The 18,902-nt window shown below is 43.7% G+C and overlaps 1 protein-coding gene across 2 annotated transcripts in view; it reads right to left on the bottom strand.

Annotated features, from left to right (window-relative positions):
* The window catches only part of THADA (THADA armadillo repeat containing), a 1,178,628-nt gene that overhangs the window by 606,851 nt on the left and 552,875 nt on the right, over positions 1–18,902 (bottom strand). For both annotated transcript variants that reach the window (XM_082249837.1, XM_082249838.1), the window contains exon 28: positions 17,844–17,975. In XM_082249837.1, coding sequence (XP_082105963.1) covers positions 17,844–17,975 — 132 coding nt within the window. The remainder of the gene's footprint in view (positions 1–17,843; positions 17,976–18,902) is intronic.

The raw sequence follows: 18,902 nt of genomic DNA on the forward strand, positions 1-18,902 counted from the left end.
TCTTTTTATTGAAAACTTCAAAAAAATCGAGAAATCAGAAAAACCAGAAATGAATATATATATATGAAAAAAGAGGAGAAGGGGAGAGGGAGACTTACTCATAAAAATGAGTGACGTCCCACTCAAAGTTTAATCCCTGTGGAATGCGAGTTTGAAGCCTAAAAATCCAAGAGACCTCCTTTTTACATAATATACGGAAAATATCCCCGCCTCTAATGGGTTTAATGATACGTTCTATGACCTGAACCTGTACTAGGGACAAGTCACCTCCATGGTTATGATTAAAGTGGCGTGCCACATTGGTTGATTTAGATAGTCTAATGTCACTTAAATGTTCCCTGAACCTATCTTTAAGTCTGCGAGTGGTTCTGCCCACATATTGTATCAAACAGGCCTTGCATGTTATAAGATATATGACATATTCTGAATTGCAGTTAAAAAACTTTTCTAAATGAAAAGTCCTTTCGCTCACTGAAGACTTAAAGATGTTTCCATGGAGAATATAGGGGCAAGTGACACAATCGGTCATACCACATTTGTAGTTGCCTCTACAGTGTAGCCAAGTGGGGGATTGTTTAGGTTTTTTGGAAAGATAAAGGCTGGGTGATAAGACGTTGCCCAAGGTGACAGCTCTTTTGGCAACTATATTGACTCCCTCGTTTAGAATATTGGCACATATGTCATCAGTGTTGAGAAGCGGTAAATGTTTCTGAATGATTGTTTTGACTTTATGAAATTCTAAACTATACGGGAGAGATAACGTAATGGAGGGCATAGGTTTAGAATTTTTTGTGTGGGTAAATGGAGAGCGGTACTGTCTATGTTTACTACTGGCTTTGGATTTCTGATTAACAAGTTTATTTGAAGTGTTATTTATGTGGGAACATGGTTGTTTATTTAAGAGATCAGTTCGATCTTTGTTGAGAGCCATAACATATGCTCTGTTAATCATCCATTGCGGATATCCTCTAGCAAGGAATCTAGATCGTAAAGAAAGTGATTCTTTTTTGAAATCCGCAATGTTCTTGCATATTCGGCGCAATCTCAAGAACTGCCCAACCGGTATGCCTTTCAACGTATGCATTGGGTGGCTAGATTTTGCATGTAACAGGCTGTTGCCTGACAATGGTTTCCTATACAGATTAGATACAACTCTGTCACCCGAATGGCTTAAGGAAACATCTAAAAATTCGATTTTATCTGGACTCCTGTGTCCCGTGAATTTTAGGTTAACAGAATTGTTGTTGAGGTACTTCAGAAATGTATCTAATTCAACATTACAATGGCAGACAAAGATCAGATCGTCAATGTATCTGAAGAACAGAGCGATCTGATCTCTGAAGGGATTTCCACCTCCAAAGATGTGGGGTCTCTCCCACCAACCCATATAGAGGTTGGCGAGAGAGGGGGAGAACTTGGCTCCCATCGCTGCCCCACATCTTTGGAGGTAGAAATCCCCGTCAAAGGTAAAATAATTGTGTGTTAACAGAAATTGAAGGACTTCAAGAATATACAATTGTTGATCAGCAGGTAGGTTAGTGTTATGTGACAAGGTGGTTTTTATAGCTAGTAGAGCCAGATCGTGGGGTATTGAGGAATAGAGGCTAGTGACATCACAGGTGATCCATACATAGTGCTCCCTCCAGACAAAATTTTCCATAATATTTAATAGATGTGTGGTATCTTTCAGGAAACCTGGAAGGCTATGTACTAGACCTTGCAGTTGCCCATCCAACCACTCCCCAAGTTTCTCACAAAGGGACCCAATACCTGAAACAATGGGTCTTCCCAAGATTGGGTCTAAACCTTTGTGGACCTTGGGGAGATGGTGGAATATGGGTGTGACAGGGGAGATAGGAACTAATTTTTCAGTGTCTTTGGTAGAAAAAACCCCTAGAGATGCCCCCTTATTAATCAAAATCATGAGTTGTTTTTTAAAAATGTTGGTGGGGTCATTTTTGAGGGATTGATAGGTGCATATGTCCCCTAACTGCCTGAGGGCCTCTTTTTTATAAATATCACTATCCAGCACCACAACTGCCCCCCCTTTATCAGCATTTCTGATGACAATAGACGTGTCATCTTTTAAAGATTTCAATGACACTCTCTCTTGTCTAGTAAGATTATCTTGAGATGTGATTACTACAGGGGGCGCTGTGGATGCTAGTAAAAATAAATCTTTTTCTACCAATTTCTGAAAAAGATCCATACTAGAGGATCTAGATTGTATGGGATAGAAGTTGGAAGAGGAAGTGATGGCAATATTCCTCATTCCATCTTGGTCATGGTTTTGTATAAAATCATAGTTTTCCCTTGCCAAGTCCTCCAACTCAGTGATGGCACAAACTTCACGAAATGTGGATACAGTACCATGTGAGTCATTCAAGTGGTTGATGTCAGCCAATTCATCGTTGCTGGAGGAAGGCTCATCTTGATTGAAGAAATGTCTCTTTAAAGTTAAATTACGGATGAACTTATTTATGTTGAGAACAGTTTCAAATGGGTCAAAATGAGCGTGCGGGCAAAGCCTTTATCTTTCCAAAAAACCTAAACAATCCCCCACTTGGCTACACTGTAGAGGCAACTACAAATGTGGTATGACCGATTGTGTCACTTGCCCCTATATTCTCCATGGAAACATCTTTAAGTCTTCAGTGAGCGAAAGGACTTTTCATTTAGAAAAGTTTTTTAACTGCAATTCAGAATATGTCATATATCTTATAACATGCAAGGCCTGTTTGATACAATATGTGGGCAGAACCACTCGCAGACTTAAAGATAGGTTCAGGGAACATTTAAGTGACATTAGACTATCTAAATCAACCAATGTGGCACGCCACTTTAATCATAACCATGGAGGTGACTTGTCCCTAGTACAGGTTCAGGTCATAGAACGTATCATTAAACCCATTAGAGGCGGGGATATTTTCCGTATATTATGTAAAAAGGAGGTCTCTTGGATTTTTAGGCTTCAAACTCGCATTCCACAGGGATTAAACTTTGAGTGGGACGTCACTCATTTTTATGAGTAAGTCTCCCTCTCCCCTTCTCCTCTTTTTTCATATATATATATTAATTTCTGGTTTTTCTGATTTCTCGATTTTTTTGAAGTTTTCAATAAAAAGAAACTTTTTTCGGTTTTGTTTTTATATATACTTTAATAATTTTTTGGCTTTCAGCCATGGATCCCGCAGCTATTCATGGCTATATGTCAGGAGTTATTTGCTTCTGTTTTTTGATCGCCATTTGATACGGTTTGTAGGATTTTGTCATATAGCTTCATATGGCTTCGAGAGTCCCCCCCCCCCCCTTTTTTCTCTTCTTTCCTTTTTATTTCACTTCCTTTTTCTTCTTAACAACATGGTCTCCTTTTTCAGACTTCTAAGTCCCATGCCAAGCCATGATTATTCCCCTGTTTCGAGGCTCCGTTCAAGTTCTGTTCCGAGCTTCTCCGAGATCCTCCTCCTTTTTTGACACATTTTATGCACCAGTCACTTTATCTCCATTGTCAATTTTCTTGTTGCAATAAATTTGCATTCATTTAAGGCTAATAAGCTGTCCAAATTGCCAATCATGGTCACTAGTTATAATGTCTATATCCATTCAATGATGTTTTGAATAACAAAGTCACCATTGGAAGAGGGGGTCTTCCTTTTCTTTGACACCATGCCGCCATTCCAGTTTATACATTATTATATTTCCTATATATGGTGAGTCTCCATGCCAAATCTATGTTTACTGGATCTCCATCATGTTTATATGCTCCATTCTTCATGGATACACTCAAACAAGTGGATTATACTCTCGTAGAATGACTTTCATGAAATGGTCTTTCTATATGTTGCATACATATATATTTTTCTATTTTTGAGTGTATTCTCTGAATTATGTATTTGATCGATCAACTAATTATATTTCAATTAGTGAATGTATATATGGCGATTTTGGTGTCAGTTTGGATACATCTGTAAAAATTGGGAACCTATAAACACTTTTTTTCGGTACTCATCCCCTGATGGCGTGACAATTTAGGTTTTATACCTTATATATAAATGGATTTTTGTAAAATCTTACCGTAAAATCCTTTTCTCTTAGCTCATTGACAGACGTAGTCCTCGGTGATACACCACCTTCGGGTTATGTTGCCTCCACAGGAGCAGGACTAGACAGGAAATTAAAAAGCTCTGGCCACACCCTAGGGGCAGTCCCAGAGGGTATATCCTCTCTCTCTCTGCCTCAGCAAATCAGTTATGTGAAAAAGCAGTCTTTAGAGATTTTAACCCAACTCAAAAAAACAGAGGGGCGGGGACTACGTCTGTCAATGAGCTAAGAGAAAAGGATTTTACGGTAAGATTTTACAAAAATCCATTTTTCTCTAGCGCTCATTGACAGACGTAGTCCTCGGTGATACACCACCTTCGGGACGTCCCAGAGCAGTATCACAATTGAGGGGTGGGAAAATGGAAATCAAATCCCAATCTAGAAGGCCCAACCGGTGCCAACTAGAAGTTTACAATGCTCATCCTTAATGATGAGACTCAACAAAAAAAGAGAAAACAAAATTTTTTTTTTTTTTTTTTCAAACAGAAAAAAACCCTCGAGGTAGACCACCGGTCTCCTCAAATTGCGGCCTGCAAAACCTTGCGGCCAAATGAGGCATCCGCCGATGCCGTCACATCAATTTTATAGAATTTTGTAAAGGTATGTACCGACGACCAGGTGGCCGCCTTACATACCTGGACCACTGACGCCTGATGGCGAAAGGCCCAGGAAGTACTGAGCGCTCGAGTGGAGTGCGCCCTAACAGGGAACGGAGGACTCTGACCCTTAATAGAATAAGCCTGTACCACCGTCTGTCTAATCCATTTGGCAATGGTCGCGGCAGATGAAGGCAAACCCTTTCTGGGGCCATCCGTGATCACAAAAAGTGAATCCGTCTTACGGAATGATTCCGTAGCTTTCAGGTATACCCTGATTGCCCGAACCACATCTAAGGAATGCAACGCATGTTCCCGATGATGCTTGGGCTGCGGACACAAGGAAGGTAGTACAATATCTTCATTCAGATGAAAATCTGAAACCACCTTGGGAAGAAAAGATGGCTTAGGATGAAGTACTACCTTATCCCTATGAATCACTAGGTATGGGGACTGGCATGATAATGCAGCCAGTTCTGACACCCTGCGAGCAGAAGTAATAGCCACCAAGAAGGCCACCTTCTGGGATAAAGTAAGCAAGGGAATCTCCCTGATGTTTTCAAAGGGAGGTTTCTGTAGAACCGACAAAACCAAATTAAGATCCCAAGGCGGTAAGGGCGCGCGGACTGGAGGAGCCAGGTGCCGCACCCCCTGGATGAAATTCCGCACCAAGGATTTGGTAGCTAAAGGCTTCTGAAAGAAGATTGCTAATGCTGAAACTTGACCCTTGATGGTGCTCAAGGCTAGCTTCTGCTCAACCCCCTGTTGCAAAAAGGCCAATATTCGAGACACCGAATAGGTACGTGGAGGAAATCCTAAAGATTCGCACCACGCAATATAAGTTTTCCATGTGTGATAATAGACTTTGCTGGAAGTCGCTTTCCTTGCTTTAATAAGGGTAGGAATGACTGAAGCTGACAAACCTCTGTCCTTCAGTACTTGGGTCTCAATGGCCAGGCCATTAAACCCAACGACTGTAAAGCATGATGGTAAATTGGTCCTTGAGACCACAGACACTCCCTGAGACGAAGTTCCCACGGAACGTCTACGACTAACATGTCCAAGTCGGCCAGGCCGGCTTGAGGAGGCCAGCCTAGAATTTCTAGGACCACTGGCGCTGATTGGATCTGAACCAGGCGTCCCTAGAGGTACCTGGCCCCGACCATCCGAGAAAGTCTGGTCGTTTTCTGTTCCCACACATTTATCAGATACCTGATAGTTATCAGGAAAGGTGATCTTTTCTGGTTGAACCTCAGGGACCGAAGTCACCTGACTAGAGGCTACTTGGCCTATCTGGTCAACCAGATCCGATTCCTGTGAGGTATCGGGACTAATCTTAGGAAAAGGTAAAGGAAAAGATCTATTCAGGGAACGGTAATTACCGCTTCCTGTAGTACTTAAATGTTGGAAGGGAAGAATCGCACCGGTAGTAGTGGTTGATGCTCGATCTAATGTCCTGAATACCGGTGAAAACGTCCCCCCACCCTGAAACCGGGTGGGGGCGCACCTTCAGGCTGTGTACTCCTTTGCTTCGGGTTTGGCTGGGTTGGTCCTTAGCTTGTCCGACCAGCCCTTCTTGAACCCTCTTGCCTTTCCCGCTAGTACCAACCGGGCGCCCTTTATGGGTGGTAAAGAAAAGTCCTCGCTTGTTGCGAGGTCCCTTAGCTTTAGCAGCCTGTGGCAAAAAAGTGCTCTTGCCCCCAGTGGCATCCTTAATGATTTCATCTAGGTTGGCCCCAAATAGACAATTCCCCTGAAAGGGGAGATTTGTCAAGGTCTTCTTGGAACCTAGGTCAGCTGACCAGCATTTTAACCACAGCACACGTCTGAGGATCACCGCTGTCTTAGATGCATGCCCTAATAAGGGAGTAGTGTCCAAGGCTGCGTCACAGATAAACTGTAGCCCTTGTATAATCTGTTCCATCAAATCAGATGTCTCCTGGGGAATATCTTTTCCCCTAAGATCTTGGCGTACCATTTTCGCCCATTCCGTAAGTGTCTGGGAAACTAGCCCAATAACAATTACTGGTCTAAAAGCTGACCCTATCAGAGAGAAGATGGTGCGGGACTCTGCTTCCATCTTTCGATCCACCGGATCCTTAAAGGACGAAGTGTCCTCCACTGGAATAACCGTGGCTTTATTCAGCCTGGAAATAGGCGGATCCACGACTGGTGGTACCGTCCATTTCTTAATGATGGATTCCTCAAACGGATAGCGTCTAGCAATACGCTTGGAAATAGTAAAGGTACGTTTAGAATGCTCCCATTCTCCTTTAATCTGATTACCAAAACATTTAGGTACAGGAAAAGCCTTCATCGTCTTGATGGGCTTATTAGTACCAAAAGGAATCTCTGTTTCAGTTGCCTCTGCCGGTAAAGCCTCAAGTTTTAAGGTTTCCTGCACTGCCACAACTAGTGCGTCCACCAATGCTTCTTCCTGAATAATAGCAGGAGAAGAAGCGTCCTCCTCACTGTCTGAGGGGGCTTTACCTGGGATAACAGCCCTTGCAGAGGAACCTGCAACTGCCGTGACCACCTCTGAATCTGAGTCAGAGGTGTCAGATGGTATAGGGGTAGGCGGGGGTCGCTTCCTTGACCCCCGTCCCTGACAGGCCGCCTCCACCCGAGCCACCATAGACTCCAAAATTGCTGTAAATGACTCTATACTCTGTGCACCGGCGGGTCCCGTGGCCCCCTCGAGGGAAACAGGTGGGGGAATATGTGTGGCAGGGTCCATGATAACTCCAGTTACTTCCTGGATAATATAATTCAAAAATAAAACTTTTTTTTTTTTTTTTTTTTTTCGACCCCCAGCGCCACAAAAGCCCCTTAGTGTTACCTGCTAGGGATCCCTATCGATCGAGAGAGAGATAGACCTCCAGGCTCACCACTTGATGCTCAGAGTTTAACTGCAACAGGTTACAGCGCTGTCTTAACAAACAGGAAGTCTTTTGGCTGGCTGCCCAGGAAGAAAGGAGGCGGCTCCGCCCCTCTGTGCGCCTTCCGGCGCCTCCCCCAAGCTCCACGAGGTGTTTGGATCACCTCAAACATGGCCGCCCCCATGCTGGAGACACGAGGCTACGCCAAAATGGCGGCTCGTGCGATCCAGCAAAAAAAAATGGCGGCGGCCCGTACTGCTTAGCGGTGTGCTGCAGGGCACACAACACTCTCACTGCATGGGGATATGGCGTGGTTGGCGGTACCGGCCCTGGCGGACCGCATGGCCGTTCGGGAGGCCTGCTAATAGCTGGAGATCTGATTAGGAAGGCAGTCTACATGTCCGTGGCTTCTGACTGGTAGGTAGCTTATTCTTAACCCATAAGATTCCCAGAATGCCACAGATTACATCTTTAAAACATGTATACAATTAGATTGTTAGCTCCCAAACCAAGCCTCCTGGCTTTTTGCACACATAAAATCACACTCAAAGTAGGAGGATCTGTGTCATGTTGTAGGATAGAAAGGGACTCTATCTTACCATACAGAGAGGGGCCCGCATTCACCACAAAACCCGTCAGGGGGAAAGGGGGAACATACTACTCACCATACCGGAACCAGGCGGGCACCAACTCCTGACAGTACCCCTCTCCACCGGGGCGGGAGGGCTGTCGACCGATACGGACGCCGTGACTCATGGTCTTTGGCGTTTCAGCGAGACGTTTAACTCGCGTGGACAGTCCTTTAATGGGACTTTGTCGCGGCCGACCCAGCGCGGAGCTATGGCCTGCACGCGCTCGTAGGCTGAACTGGGGTGACCACCGGATCTCAACATCCAGCCCGTCGCCCAGTTCAGCTTTCTTGCTTGAAGATCTCACAGGAACACTGGAGAAAAAAGCTGTCTAAAAAAAACCCTTTAAGAAAAAATTCTTGCCAGGACCTAAGATCCCAGCAAGGTGTCTAGGTCCTTACTCCTAACTAGACAGAAAATAACTGATTTGCTGAGGCAGAGAGAGAGAGGATATACCCTCTGGGACTGCCCCTAGGGTGTGGCCAGAGCTTTTTAATTTCCTGTCTAGTCCTGCTCCTGTGGAGGCAACATAACCCGAAGGTGGTGTATCACCGAGGACTACGTCTGTCAATGAGCGCTAGAGAAATATTTTTTATATGAGTCGTTCTCATCGATATGTTAATCCACATTTTCATTATAATTATCACTACGATTGTTCACTATTATATTTATTTAGCATTTATTATTATTTTTTACATTCATGAATTCATTAGTTCATTTTTTCTTCACACTTCTCACCATCACCACTCCATTTTATTCATGTTGATTTACATGCTTTCAACCACTTTCAACACTGTGGTTTCTTTCCCCCCTTTTTTTCACCAGCATTTTTTACTTTCACTTTTTTCACACTTCTTTCACACTTTTTTATATCTTCTATTTTATTTATTTATTTTTTAGGATCTACATCAGTAAATATATTTGGTATGTTATTCCAATTTATTTATTTTTCTACGTACAATTTCACATAGTTACGATCCACATAAAGATCCTCTCCACACACTGAACGACCATTTTTCACATATACTTCCTTCTATCATGTCTACGCCACCGGGGTTTGAAGCATTCAATAACATTTGATGATAAAAAAGAAAAAGAGTTTTTTATTCATTTTTTGGTTCCTGATTTTTCAGCTATTGTTTTATATTTTTACATATATATTTTTTGTATTTGTCATACATATAATTTCATTTTATATTGTTTGTATGTATATCTCCATTCCCCCATAGGGTGAAGGAGTTTTGTATCTATCTGTCTTTCACTGTGGGACTGTGGACTTGCTGAACTTACATCTGTTTTCCATCAATTAATCAATTCAAGGTGCAAGTAATTACATTCTTCGGTCACCTCCCTCTTTCTTGGTTTACCTACATATGTACGTCGGCTTCCACAGCTCCACAGTGTATGGTTATGAGTAAGCGATTTAATTCGTGAAACGCGTTAACCCGGCACGTCTGTTATGTGCATTGTACTGTCTGTCTGCTACACCGAAGAAGAATAAAGGAGTTTTGATTGTTTTCATCTTACTTCCTGAGTGCGGTCTACTTTTTTGGATTCTTCATAGCTTGGACGGCGGATCTGACCAGCACCACCTATTGAACTGATACCTGAGCGGCTCTCTCTTTGTTGCCAATTGCCTACAGTCAAGCATGGTGGTGGGAGTGTCATGGTCTGGGGCGGCATGAGTGCTGCCGACACTGGGGAGCTACAGTTCATTGAGGGAACATGAATGCCAACATCTACTGTGACATACCGAAGCAGAGCATGGATGCCAACGTGTACTGTGACATATTAAAGCAGAGCATGATCCCCTCCCTTCGGGCAGGGCAGTATTCCAACATGATAACGACCCCAAACACACCTCCAAGACGACCAGGGTAAGGGTGAGGGACTGGCCAACCATGTCTCGAGACCTAAACCCTATTGAGCATATGTGGGGCATTCTCAAATGGAAGTTGGAGAAGCGTAAGGTCTCTAACATCAACCAGCTCCATGATTTCGTCATGCAGGAGTGGAAGAGGACTCCAGTGGCAAACTGTGAAGCTCTGGTAAACTCCATGCCCAAGAGGGTTAAGGCAGTGCTGGAAAATAATGGTGGATACACAAGAAATTTACACTTTAGTCCCCATTTTCGACACTTTTACTTAGGGGTGTACTCACTTTTGTTGCCAGCAGTTTAGACATTATTGGCTGTGTGTTGAGTTATTTTGAAGGGACATCAAATTTACGCTGTTATACAAGCTGTACACTACATTTTCATTGTAGCAAAGTGTAATTTCTTCAGTGTTGTCCCATGAAAAGATAGAATAAAATATCTTAAAAAAATGTGAGGGGTGTACTCACTTTTGTGAGATACTGTATGTCATCCAATTGAATAGCTTGGTAGGGTTGCAACTCATCTCTAAAATATGAAGTTAAGATCAGCAAATTCAATCCCCATCATATCTGCTGTCACTCAAGTAACTAGACTATTCTGTGGCTAGCTACATAAAATCACTGCAAGGAAGCATTAATACTTGTTTTTTGTGTTTTTTCCATTTGCACTGCAGAATGGCTGAGAGGCCCAGCATGACCAGGCCTCCTGCTCCAAACAAGTCACCCATATAATGACAGTAAGTTTGCTATCATTATCAATGTCATTACATCATAAGAGCTAGCCTTATCGGGGAATAAGGATGAAAATAAACCTTGTGAACAGATCATGTGCATGTTCAGACAGATGGAGTTTGAACTACCTTTTAATTATCAATCATCCTGATTACAAGGACCTAGGTAGAAGCAGAAAATTGATAATTTCTAATACTACAGAGCAGTTAGATTACTAAAGAAAACCTATCCGCAATGTTGCCACTTGCAGCTCATGCTGGGAGAATATCTGAGATCAGCAATATCCGTATCTGTATCAAACTGGCTATAATTCACTACAAGGACACAAAACTAGAACAAGGCATAAGATGCACAATACAAATGGCAGCATTTGAGGATTTTCTCTGCTTGCTTTGCATCTTGTTGGTAGCATTTTGGCAGCAGCAAGACACTCGCTGGTGACACATGGGCCTTTTTTTGGCAGATTTTATTGAAAACAGGAGTTTCCCTTCAAATTAGTACTTAAGAAACCATATTCCCCTCTGTGAAGTGGTGTAATCTGATTGCTATAGTGATTCCCCAGCGGTAACATCCTGAGGGCGCTTTTTTTTCTACACTTTCTTCAGCATCCCCTTTTTCCAGAACACTGATGGGGCCCTGGCCTCTTGTGGAAGTTGGATCAAGTTAAAGTGAGTCAGGAAAAGAAGACATTTTACTTTTGCATAAATGATAAAATGAAAAATAATAGGAGTCAAAAATTAAAAAAAATGGACGATTTTAAAACTTAATTTTTCATGATTTGCATTTCTTATTATTAAGTTGTGTACAGTTTACTATTTTGCACAGTAAGTAGTTTAAAAAAAAAAATCACATAGTATTTGCCATTGACTTTACAAAGGCCCACTTATCAAATAATATAATAGGCTCTGTAGGTTTGTTCTTAAGTTGATGTCATATGTAAGTTGGAACAGGTACATTTTTTAGGTGAAACTCAAGCCAAAATAATTTTTAATTTTTTTGGATAGCATATAGTTATCTAGTTTAGTTTTAGTTTAGTTTATTTAGTTAAAAATAATAAACATGCCATACTCATATGCTCTTTGCAGTGGTTTGGCACAGAGCAGCCCAGATCCTCCTCTTCTAGGGTCCCTCTCCTGTGCTCATGGCCCTTCCCTCCTGTTGAGTACCCCCACAGCAAGCAGCTTGCTATGGGGGCACCTGAGCCGAGCTGCAGCTCCCTGTATCCATGAAGACATGGAGCCGCAGCCTGGTCCCGCCCCCTTTCTCTTCTTATTAACTGACTGATTTTGAATGACAGTAGCGGGAGCTAATGGTGCCGCACTGCTGTGTCAGCCGATGGGGGGGGGGGGGGGAGGGGGTGGAGTCCCAGGCAGCCTAGACACTCCTACAACATCACTGGATCTAGATGGACCTCAGGTCAGTATTAGAGGGGCTGAGGGAGGGGGGGGGGCTGCTTCAAACAGGTTTTTTACCTTAATTCATAGAATACATCAGGGGCTTGAGTTTACTGCAGCTCAGCTGACTCATTCAAGCTCTATTGATTCCAAGATACAGGAAACAAACTAAGATTTTGTCACACTGGTACCTGGTGTCGGCTGATCTAGCACAAATCTATCCATCTACTTCTGAACAATGCTGGAGAGGCTGTGGCCACTGAGGTACATATGTGGTGGGATTGTCCTGTGATTAAATCGTTTGGGGCTGGCATTAGGTCTCAGATAAAAGACATCCTAGGTCTGGAGATCCCACTTTCCCCTGTTCATTTCCTCTTGCATATCGCTCCTATGCCGATTAGTCAGTGTAAGAAAAATGAATTGCCCCATCTATTGAACGCAGCAAGAGTCGTCGATTCGCAAGCTTAATGACATAAGGGAAGCAGAGGATTGGATATCGATTTGTAAAGGTAACCGTAACCGCTTCTCCGGCATTTGGTCATCTTAGATGGGTTACATTTGTGACTCCAGACAGGTATCCTCCAGTTTAGATCTGGAGGACACCAGATCAGTTTAGATCAGTTTAGGCAACGTATCCAGCCTCAGCAGCAGTGAGGCGAGGATTATTTTTAGTGGTAGACACGACTTTTCCTATTTCTATGCAATTTTCTTCCCTATAGGATATTGGGCTTGGTGTGGGAGAGAGCACTGGTTGCGAGAACTAAGGTACGTTCCTAATCCTTTTTCCTTCCCTTCTCTTTCTCCTTTTTTCTTTGAACAAATTAATACATTTCTTGTGTTTTGGAAATCTGGCTTAAGTACTACCTCATAATGCACTAACATGATGGGCATTCCCAGTGTTTTGCCACTGAGGGGAAGGCCTCCCCTCCTGAGGGTGGCACTGCTTCTCCCCTTTGTTGTTTATTTAAGGCCTCAGGATGGCGCTGGTGCCAGTGGTGTGCTGGGGGGGGGGTTAGATGGAGGCACATTTGCCCCCCTAGCATCCGGGCTGGCCGGGCCACTCTATAGTTCATGTAACACTTTCATTAGCATATGCTGACCTAGTGCCGGCCAGTGGGTCCTCTGGTCAAGATTTTTTTTTCCTTATTTTTGGATTCACGTATCTACACACTAGTTGGTGACCGACTCAAGGGGGCTACCCCCATTTCCTTAAGGGGAGAGCTCCATTATTACTCGGTTATGCAACTGTTCTTCCTTTTATTCCCTTGTTAACTACTTGTACCTCACATTTTATACGTGTCCTTGAAACTTATAAGTTTGGCTTTAATGAAAATGTTGATGTGACATGATACTTTGTCTTAAATAAAGAATATATATATAAAAAAAAAACAACAGTGAGGTAATTGACGCTGCCTATAGGCAGCGCCAATTACCTCACTACCCCCATTATATCTTGAATATTGACTTTACAGTCTATATTTCTGAGGTAGGCTGCAGCCATCCTACTCATTTCTCCATAAGCACGGAAATCCCCACCTACATAAAAAAAACAACAGTATCCAGCTAGTGAAGTCAGAACTCATGGGTTGCATAACTGTTCCTGCTTAATAATTTATAAATTCTTACAAACAGATAAAAATGACAGGCAGGCAATTTCCAGAGTAAATGTCAGCCATTTATGTCTATGAGTGAGCAAACACAAAAACGTTTGACAAACTGGCCACAAAAAAAAAAAAAAAAAGCTACTCAGGGTTGCACATTCATTTCAGCTTGAAGTCACCAGCCCTTCACTCAGCCATGTTTATTGGTGTGCCTGTGTGTGGGTGGGCAGATTTCATTAAATCTCAAACCTCTTTTCTCCTAATTACACCCTCAACTGCCCTAAGGGGATGGACAAAAGACCTTGGCTCACTGTTGTTATTCCTGCACTGCACCTGCCAGGAGAAGCTAAACAAAGTGCTGTGCTTGTATATTATAGGTCCTATGGCATCGGCAATGACCTTGTGACAAAGAAAGTGTGCTAACAACAGTGTAAGCACTTATGGTCCGCCTTCTCACCGCTGTAGTAAAGGATGTATGCCAAGAATATTGCAAATAGAAAACTAAGGTAGAACTACAGTCAAACATTTTTCTTTAAAGACAAAATACAATGTGGTTGGTTAACTAAAGGCAAACGGACTGTGCACTTAGCAACCGCAGTTCCTCCAGAGCTTAGTAAATGAGGTTGGCTTCCCTTTGCAAAGAATACCCAATAACTTGCAAAAAATACTAAAAAAAAAAAAAAAAAAATGCATTTTTGCTCACACGTGATTGGATGGTGGAAGTTAGCAGAGCTTCAGCTCATTTACTAAGCTCTGGAGCAACTACTACTTGCAGAGTAAAACTGCACTTTAAAGAGGAAGTAAACTTCCTTTACTGACTTTTACCTATAGGTAAGTCTATGATAAGGCTTACCTATTGGTAGTGTAAATAACTCCAAAAATCTTGCTGCTACCCCAAAATAGCCCTTAAAGGTAAACAGGATGAGATAGAGACTCATGTTCTCGGAAAGCCTAAGTACTCAGAGGCATTCAAGCGTCCAATCAAAGAGAAAAAAAATCCAGCTCCACGAAAGGTGTTCTAACAGGTTGCAGGCCAGTCAAGTTCCTCCACCCCAAACTTGTTCATCCATGTCTTTATGGACCTTGCTTTGTGCACTGGTCCTAATCATTTGGTGAAGGCGGGATTATGGTGTAGGGTTGTTTTTCAGGGGTTGGGCTTGGAACTTAGTTACAGTGAAGGGAACTCTTAAGGTGTCAGCATACCAAGACATTTTGGACAATTTCATGCTCTCAACTTTGAAGGAACAGTTTGGGGATGGCCCCTTCCTGTTCCGACATGAGTGCGCACCAATGCACAAGCAAGGTCCATAAAAACATGGATGAGCGAGTTTGGGGTGGAAGAACTTGACTGGCCTACACAGAGTCCTGACCTCAACCTGATGGGATAAATTAGAGCGCAGACTGCAAGCCACGCCTTCTTGTCCAACATCAGTGCCTGACCTCATAAATGCACTACTGGAAGAATGGTCAAACATTCCCATAGACACACTCCAAAACCTTGTGGACAGTCTTCCCAGAAGAGTTGAAGCTGTTATAGCTGCAAAGGGTGGGCAAACTCAATAATAAACCCTACAGACTAAGACTGGGATGTCATTAAAGTTCATGTGCATGTAAAGGCAGGCGTCCCAATACTTTTGACAATTTTATGTAGCTATTACAATGCTGCCCTGAAATAATCACCCCGCTTCTCCACCTTGTCCAATCCGAGAATAATATACATTCGTTCGGAAGATGCAAGAATTCTCTGAATAGCGCCCATGCTGAGCAGCTGACCTCCTATACTCACAATGTATCAGGCCCATCAGTATGGGACCTGGAAGCAGCGGTGTCTACTTCAGGAATTTCCAGGTACCACTGGCATTGGCCACATATGTCATATACATAGTTACATTGCCCCAAGCTGTATGAATGTAAATATGTGTAACATGCTGATACCAGTGTTGCCAACCGTCTGTATATTTACGGACAGCCCGCAAAAACAGGGCACTTTTCTCCTGCCCGTAAATGCCCGTAGCAGGAGAAAAGTGCCAGTAAAAATAGCTGGGACCGGCTCACCTCAGGACTGCGCATGCGCAGTTCCGGAGATGCCCGAGATGATCATCTCATTATCCGATCGATTCCGATGCTGCAGGGCCCAAGCTCTGGGGGCGGGACTGGCAGAGGCCGTACGGCGCGCTTACTGGTCGGGACTCAGGACAGTCACAGGAGGCAAATGATGATGTCATGGCGCCACGCCAGGAGGCGGGACTCGGAGCCGAGCGGGAGTTGATGAAAATCATGCAATGGAGAAGCTGGACTCTGGAGCCCTGTGAGTGGTGTCATGCTGTGGAAGGAGTCAGAGACTCAGAGCGGTCCGGACAGTGTTGCCATTGCCAAATCAGTGCTTGTGTTGTGTTATTGTCCTCTTCCTCTAGTCTCCACTGCTGTGTGCCAGTCAGATTCGGTACTTTTTGTGAGTCTGTCTGATCATCTGATCGTGGGACAAGCACTTTACTCTTAATTGTGATCCCAGGGGCCTATCCAGTGCTAACATTCCATCCCCAATGAGGCTATCTCAGTATTAATAGAGTAAGCTGGGTCCCGCAGTCTCTGACCACCCCCCTGTACCATGTCCGCAGTCTCTGACCACCCCCCTGTACCATGTCCGCAGTCTCTGACCACCCCCCCGTACCATGTCCGCAGTCTCTGACCACCCCCCTGTACCATGTCCGCAGTCTCTGACCACCCCCCTGTACCATGTCCGCAATCTCTGACCACCTCCTGTTCCATGTCAGCAGTCTCTGACCACCCCCCTGTACCATGTCCGCAGTCTCTGACCACCCCCCTGTACCATGTCCGCAGTCTCTGACCACCCCCCTGTACCATGTCCGCAGTCTCTGACCACCTCCTGTTCCATGTCCGCAGTCTCTGACCACCTCCTGTTCCATGTCCGCAGCCTCTAACCACCTCCTGTACCATGTCTGCAGTCTCTGACCACCTCCTGTTCCATGTCCGCAGCCTCTGACCACCTCCTGTACCATGTCTGCAGTCTCTGACCACCTCCTGTACCATGTCCGCAGTCTCTAACCATCTCTTGTCTTTTATCATGTCTGCAGGGGAGTCTGGACTCTGGAGAGGAGTCAAGAGTGAGAGCGCTGCTGGGATGGGGTCACGATGTCAGATGTGTGGGGCCTGCGGAGTGGAGACCAGAGCCGTCTGACTGAGCCCTGCACAGTGCACCTGAGAGGAGGTCAGTGACAGCGCCGCCAGACCAGTCTGATGGGGGGGTCACTGATGTAAGGGGGCACTGATATAAAGAACCCTCTATATTAGTAACCCCCCCATATCTTAATGTATTCACTCTGTGGAAGGTGGTCTCTGGTCACCAGATTGCCCCCCACATCAGAGTTCCTTGCGTTCCCCTTTACATCAGTCTGCAGGATTCTCCCCTTACAGTGCGAAGGGGGAACTCTGCGGACCCTGATATAAAAGGGAACTCTGATGTAAAGGGCAATGCAGTGGACTCTGATATAAGGCGGTTTCTGGTCACCAGAGCACCCACTTAAATCAGAGTTCCCCCTTAAATCAAGATCTGCAGCATTCCTCTTTATGTCACTGTAAGGGGAATCCTGCACACTCTGATATATGGGGGAACGCTGTGCTGGCTGGGTTAGATTAACCTGATATTCATGTAAATGGAGAAATATATTTTTTGACTTTTGTTTAACCTAAACACATTGCTAATAGCACTATCTACATGTTTATAGTTCAAGTATTGATATTTGCACGGTTTAGCACTGAAAAAAGCCTGTTTATGTACATTTTTTCCATGTCAGTAAAAAATTGGTGCCGTCCGTAAATTTTGGACGTTCTGCCAGTAAATTTCCCTCCGGGGGGTTGGCAACACTGGCTGATACCTGAAATTATTTTAAATATGTTGCCTATTTGGCTGATATAAGAAGCAGCTACACATTTTCACCAACAATATTACAAACCCTATACATAATTATAAACACGTTTTACTACTAGAACCCAAAAAGGCAGTGATAGGGATTACCTCATGATGAAGGGGATGAAAGGTGCCATGCTAAGGGCTGAGTAGGTGCCATCCATGGGAGAAGGGTACAGCTTACTCAGGATAAGCAGCAGAAGGTACAGGCTAGGGTGAAGCTTTGACTCTCCTGTGGGACTAAACATGACAAAAAAGAATAATTTTAATCAGAGGTAAAGTATAAATAGATTGATAGACATATAGATAGACCACGTGGATAGATAAACAACCAGACAGACAGACCGAAACAATATATACTTCAGTCAGACCACTCAAAACTTAATTTATGGGTGGTTAATGGTGGCCGATCATCCTTTATGGAAATTCTAATAAGAAGAGAAATGCTAGTGATAATGAAAGAAATCAATTGACCCCCCCCCCCCCCCCCCTGCTTAGGAATCTACACTGCCCTCTATTTCAGCTGAATACCCAAATAGTGGCTGCATCTGAGGATGTTCCATTGACAATTTTCCACCTGGCGCCTTCATTTTTTTTAAACTGACTGTTGAGTCAGGCAGTGTCAACAGAACCATCCACGGATCACATTTTCAATAGATTCAGCAGTCGGGATGAGTTTGGATCCAAGTCCAAACCCTTCTGAGACAGCTGGGCAGGAAGCCGTCATCTTTACTATCTCAATTATAAATCATATACGGCTGAGGAATTCCCCAACCAACAGCCGCACTATACAAGGGGAACGTACAGCTACCTCTGCCGCTTATGAATTGCATCGTACAGGTGACAGGTTCTTTGTGAGCTCACTTACCTGGGTTCGGACTAGGATCCAAACATAATATTGATTATTAATATTAACCACTTAAGTCCCGGAAGATTTTACCCCCTTCCTGACCAGGGTTTTTTTTGCGATTTTTTACTGCGTGAATTTAACGGACAATTGCGTGGTCGTGCGATGCTGTACCTAAACGAATTTGACGTCCTTTTTTTCCCACAAACAGAGCTTTCTTTTGGTGGTATTTGATCACCTGTGCGATTTTTTGATCATGCGCTATAAACAAAAAAAGAGCGTAAATTTTGCAAAAATAACAATATTTTTCACATTTTTTT

Source organism: Pelophylax lessonae, assembly GCF_965119305.1.
Source record: "Pelophylax lessonae genome assembly, chromosome: 3".
NCBI classification, from domain to species: domain Eukaryota; kingdom Metazoa; phylum Chordata; class Amphibia; order Anura; family Ranidae; genus Pelophylax; species Pelophylax lessonae.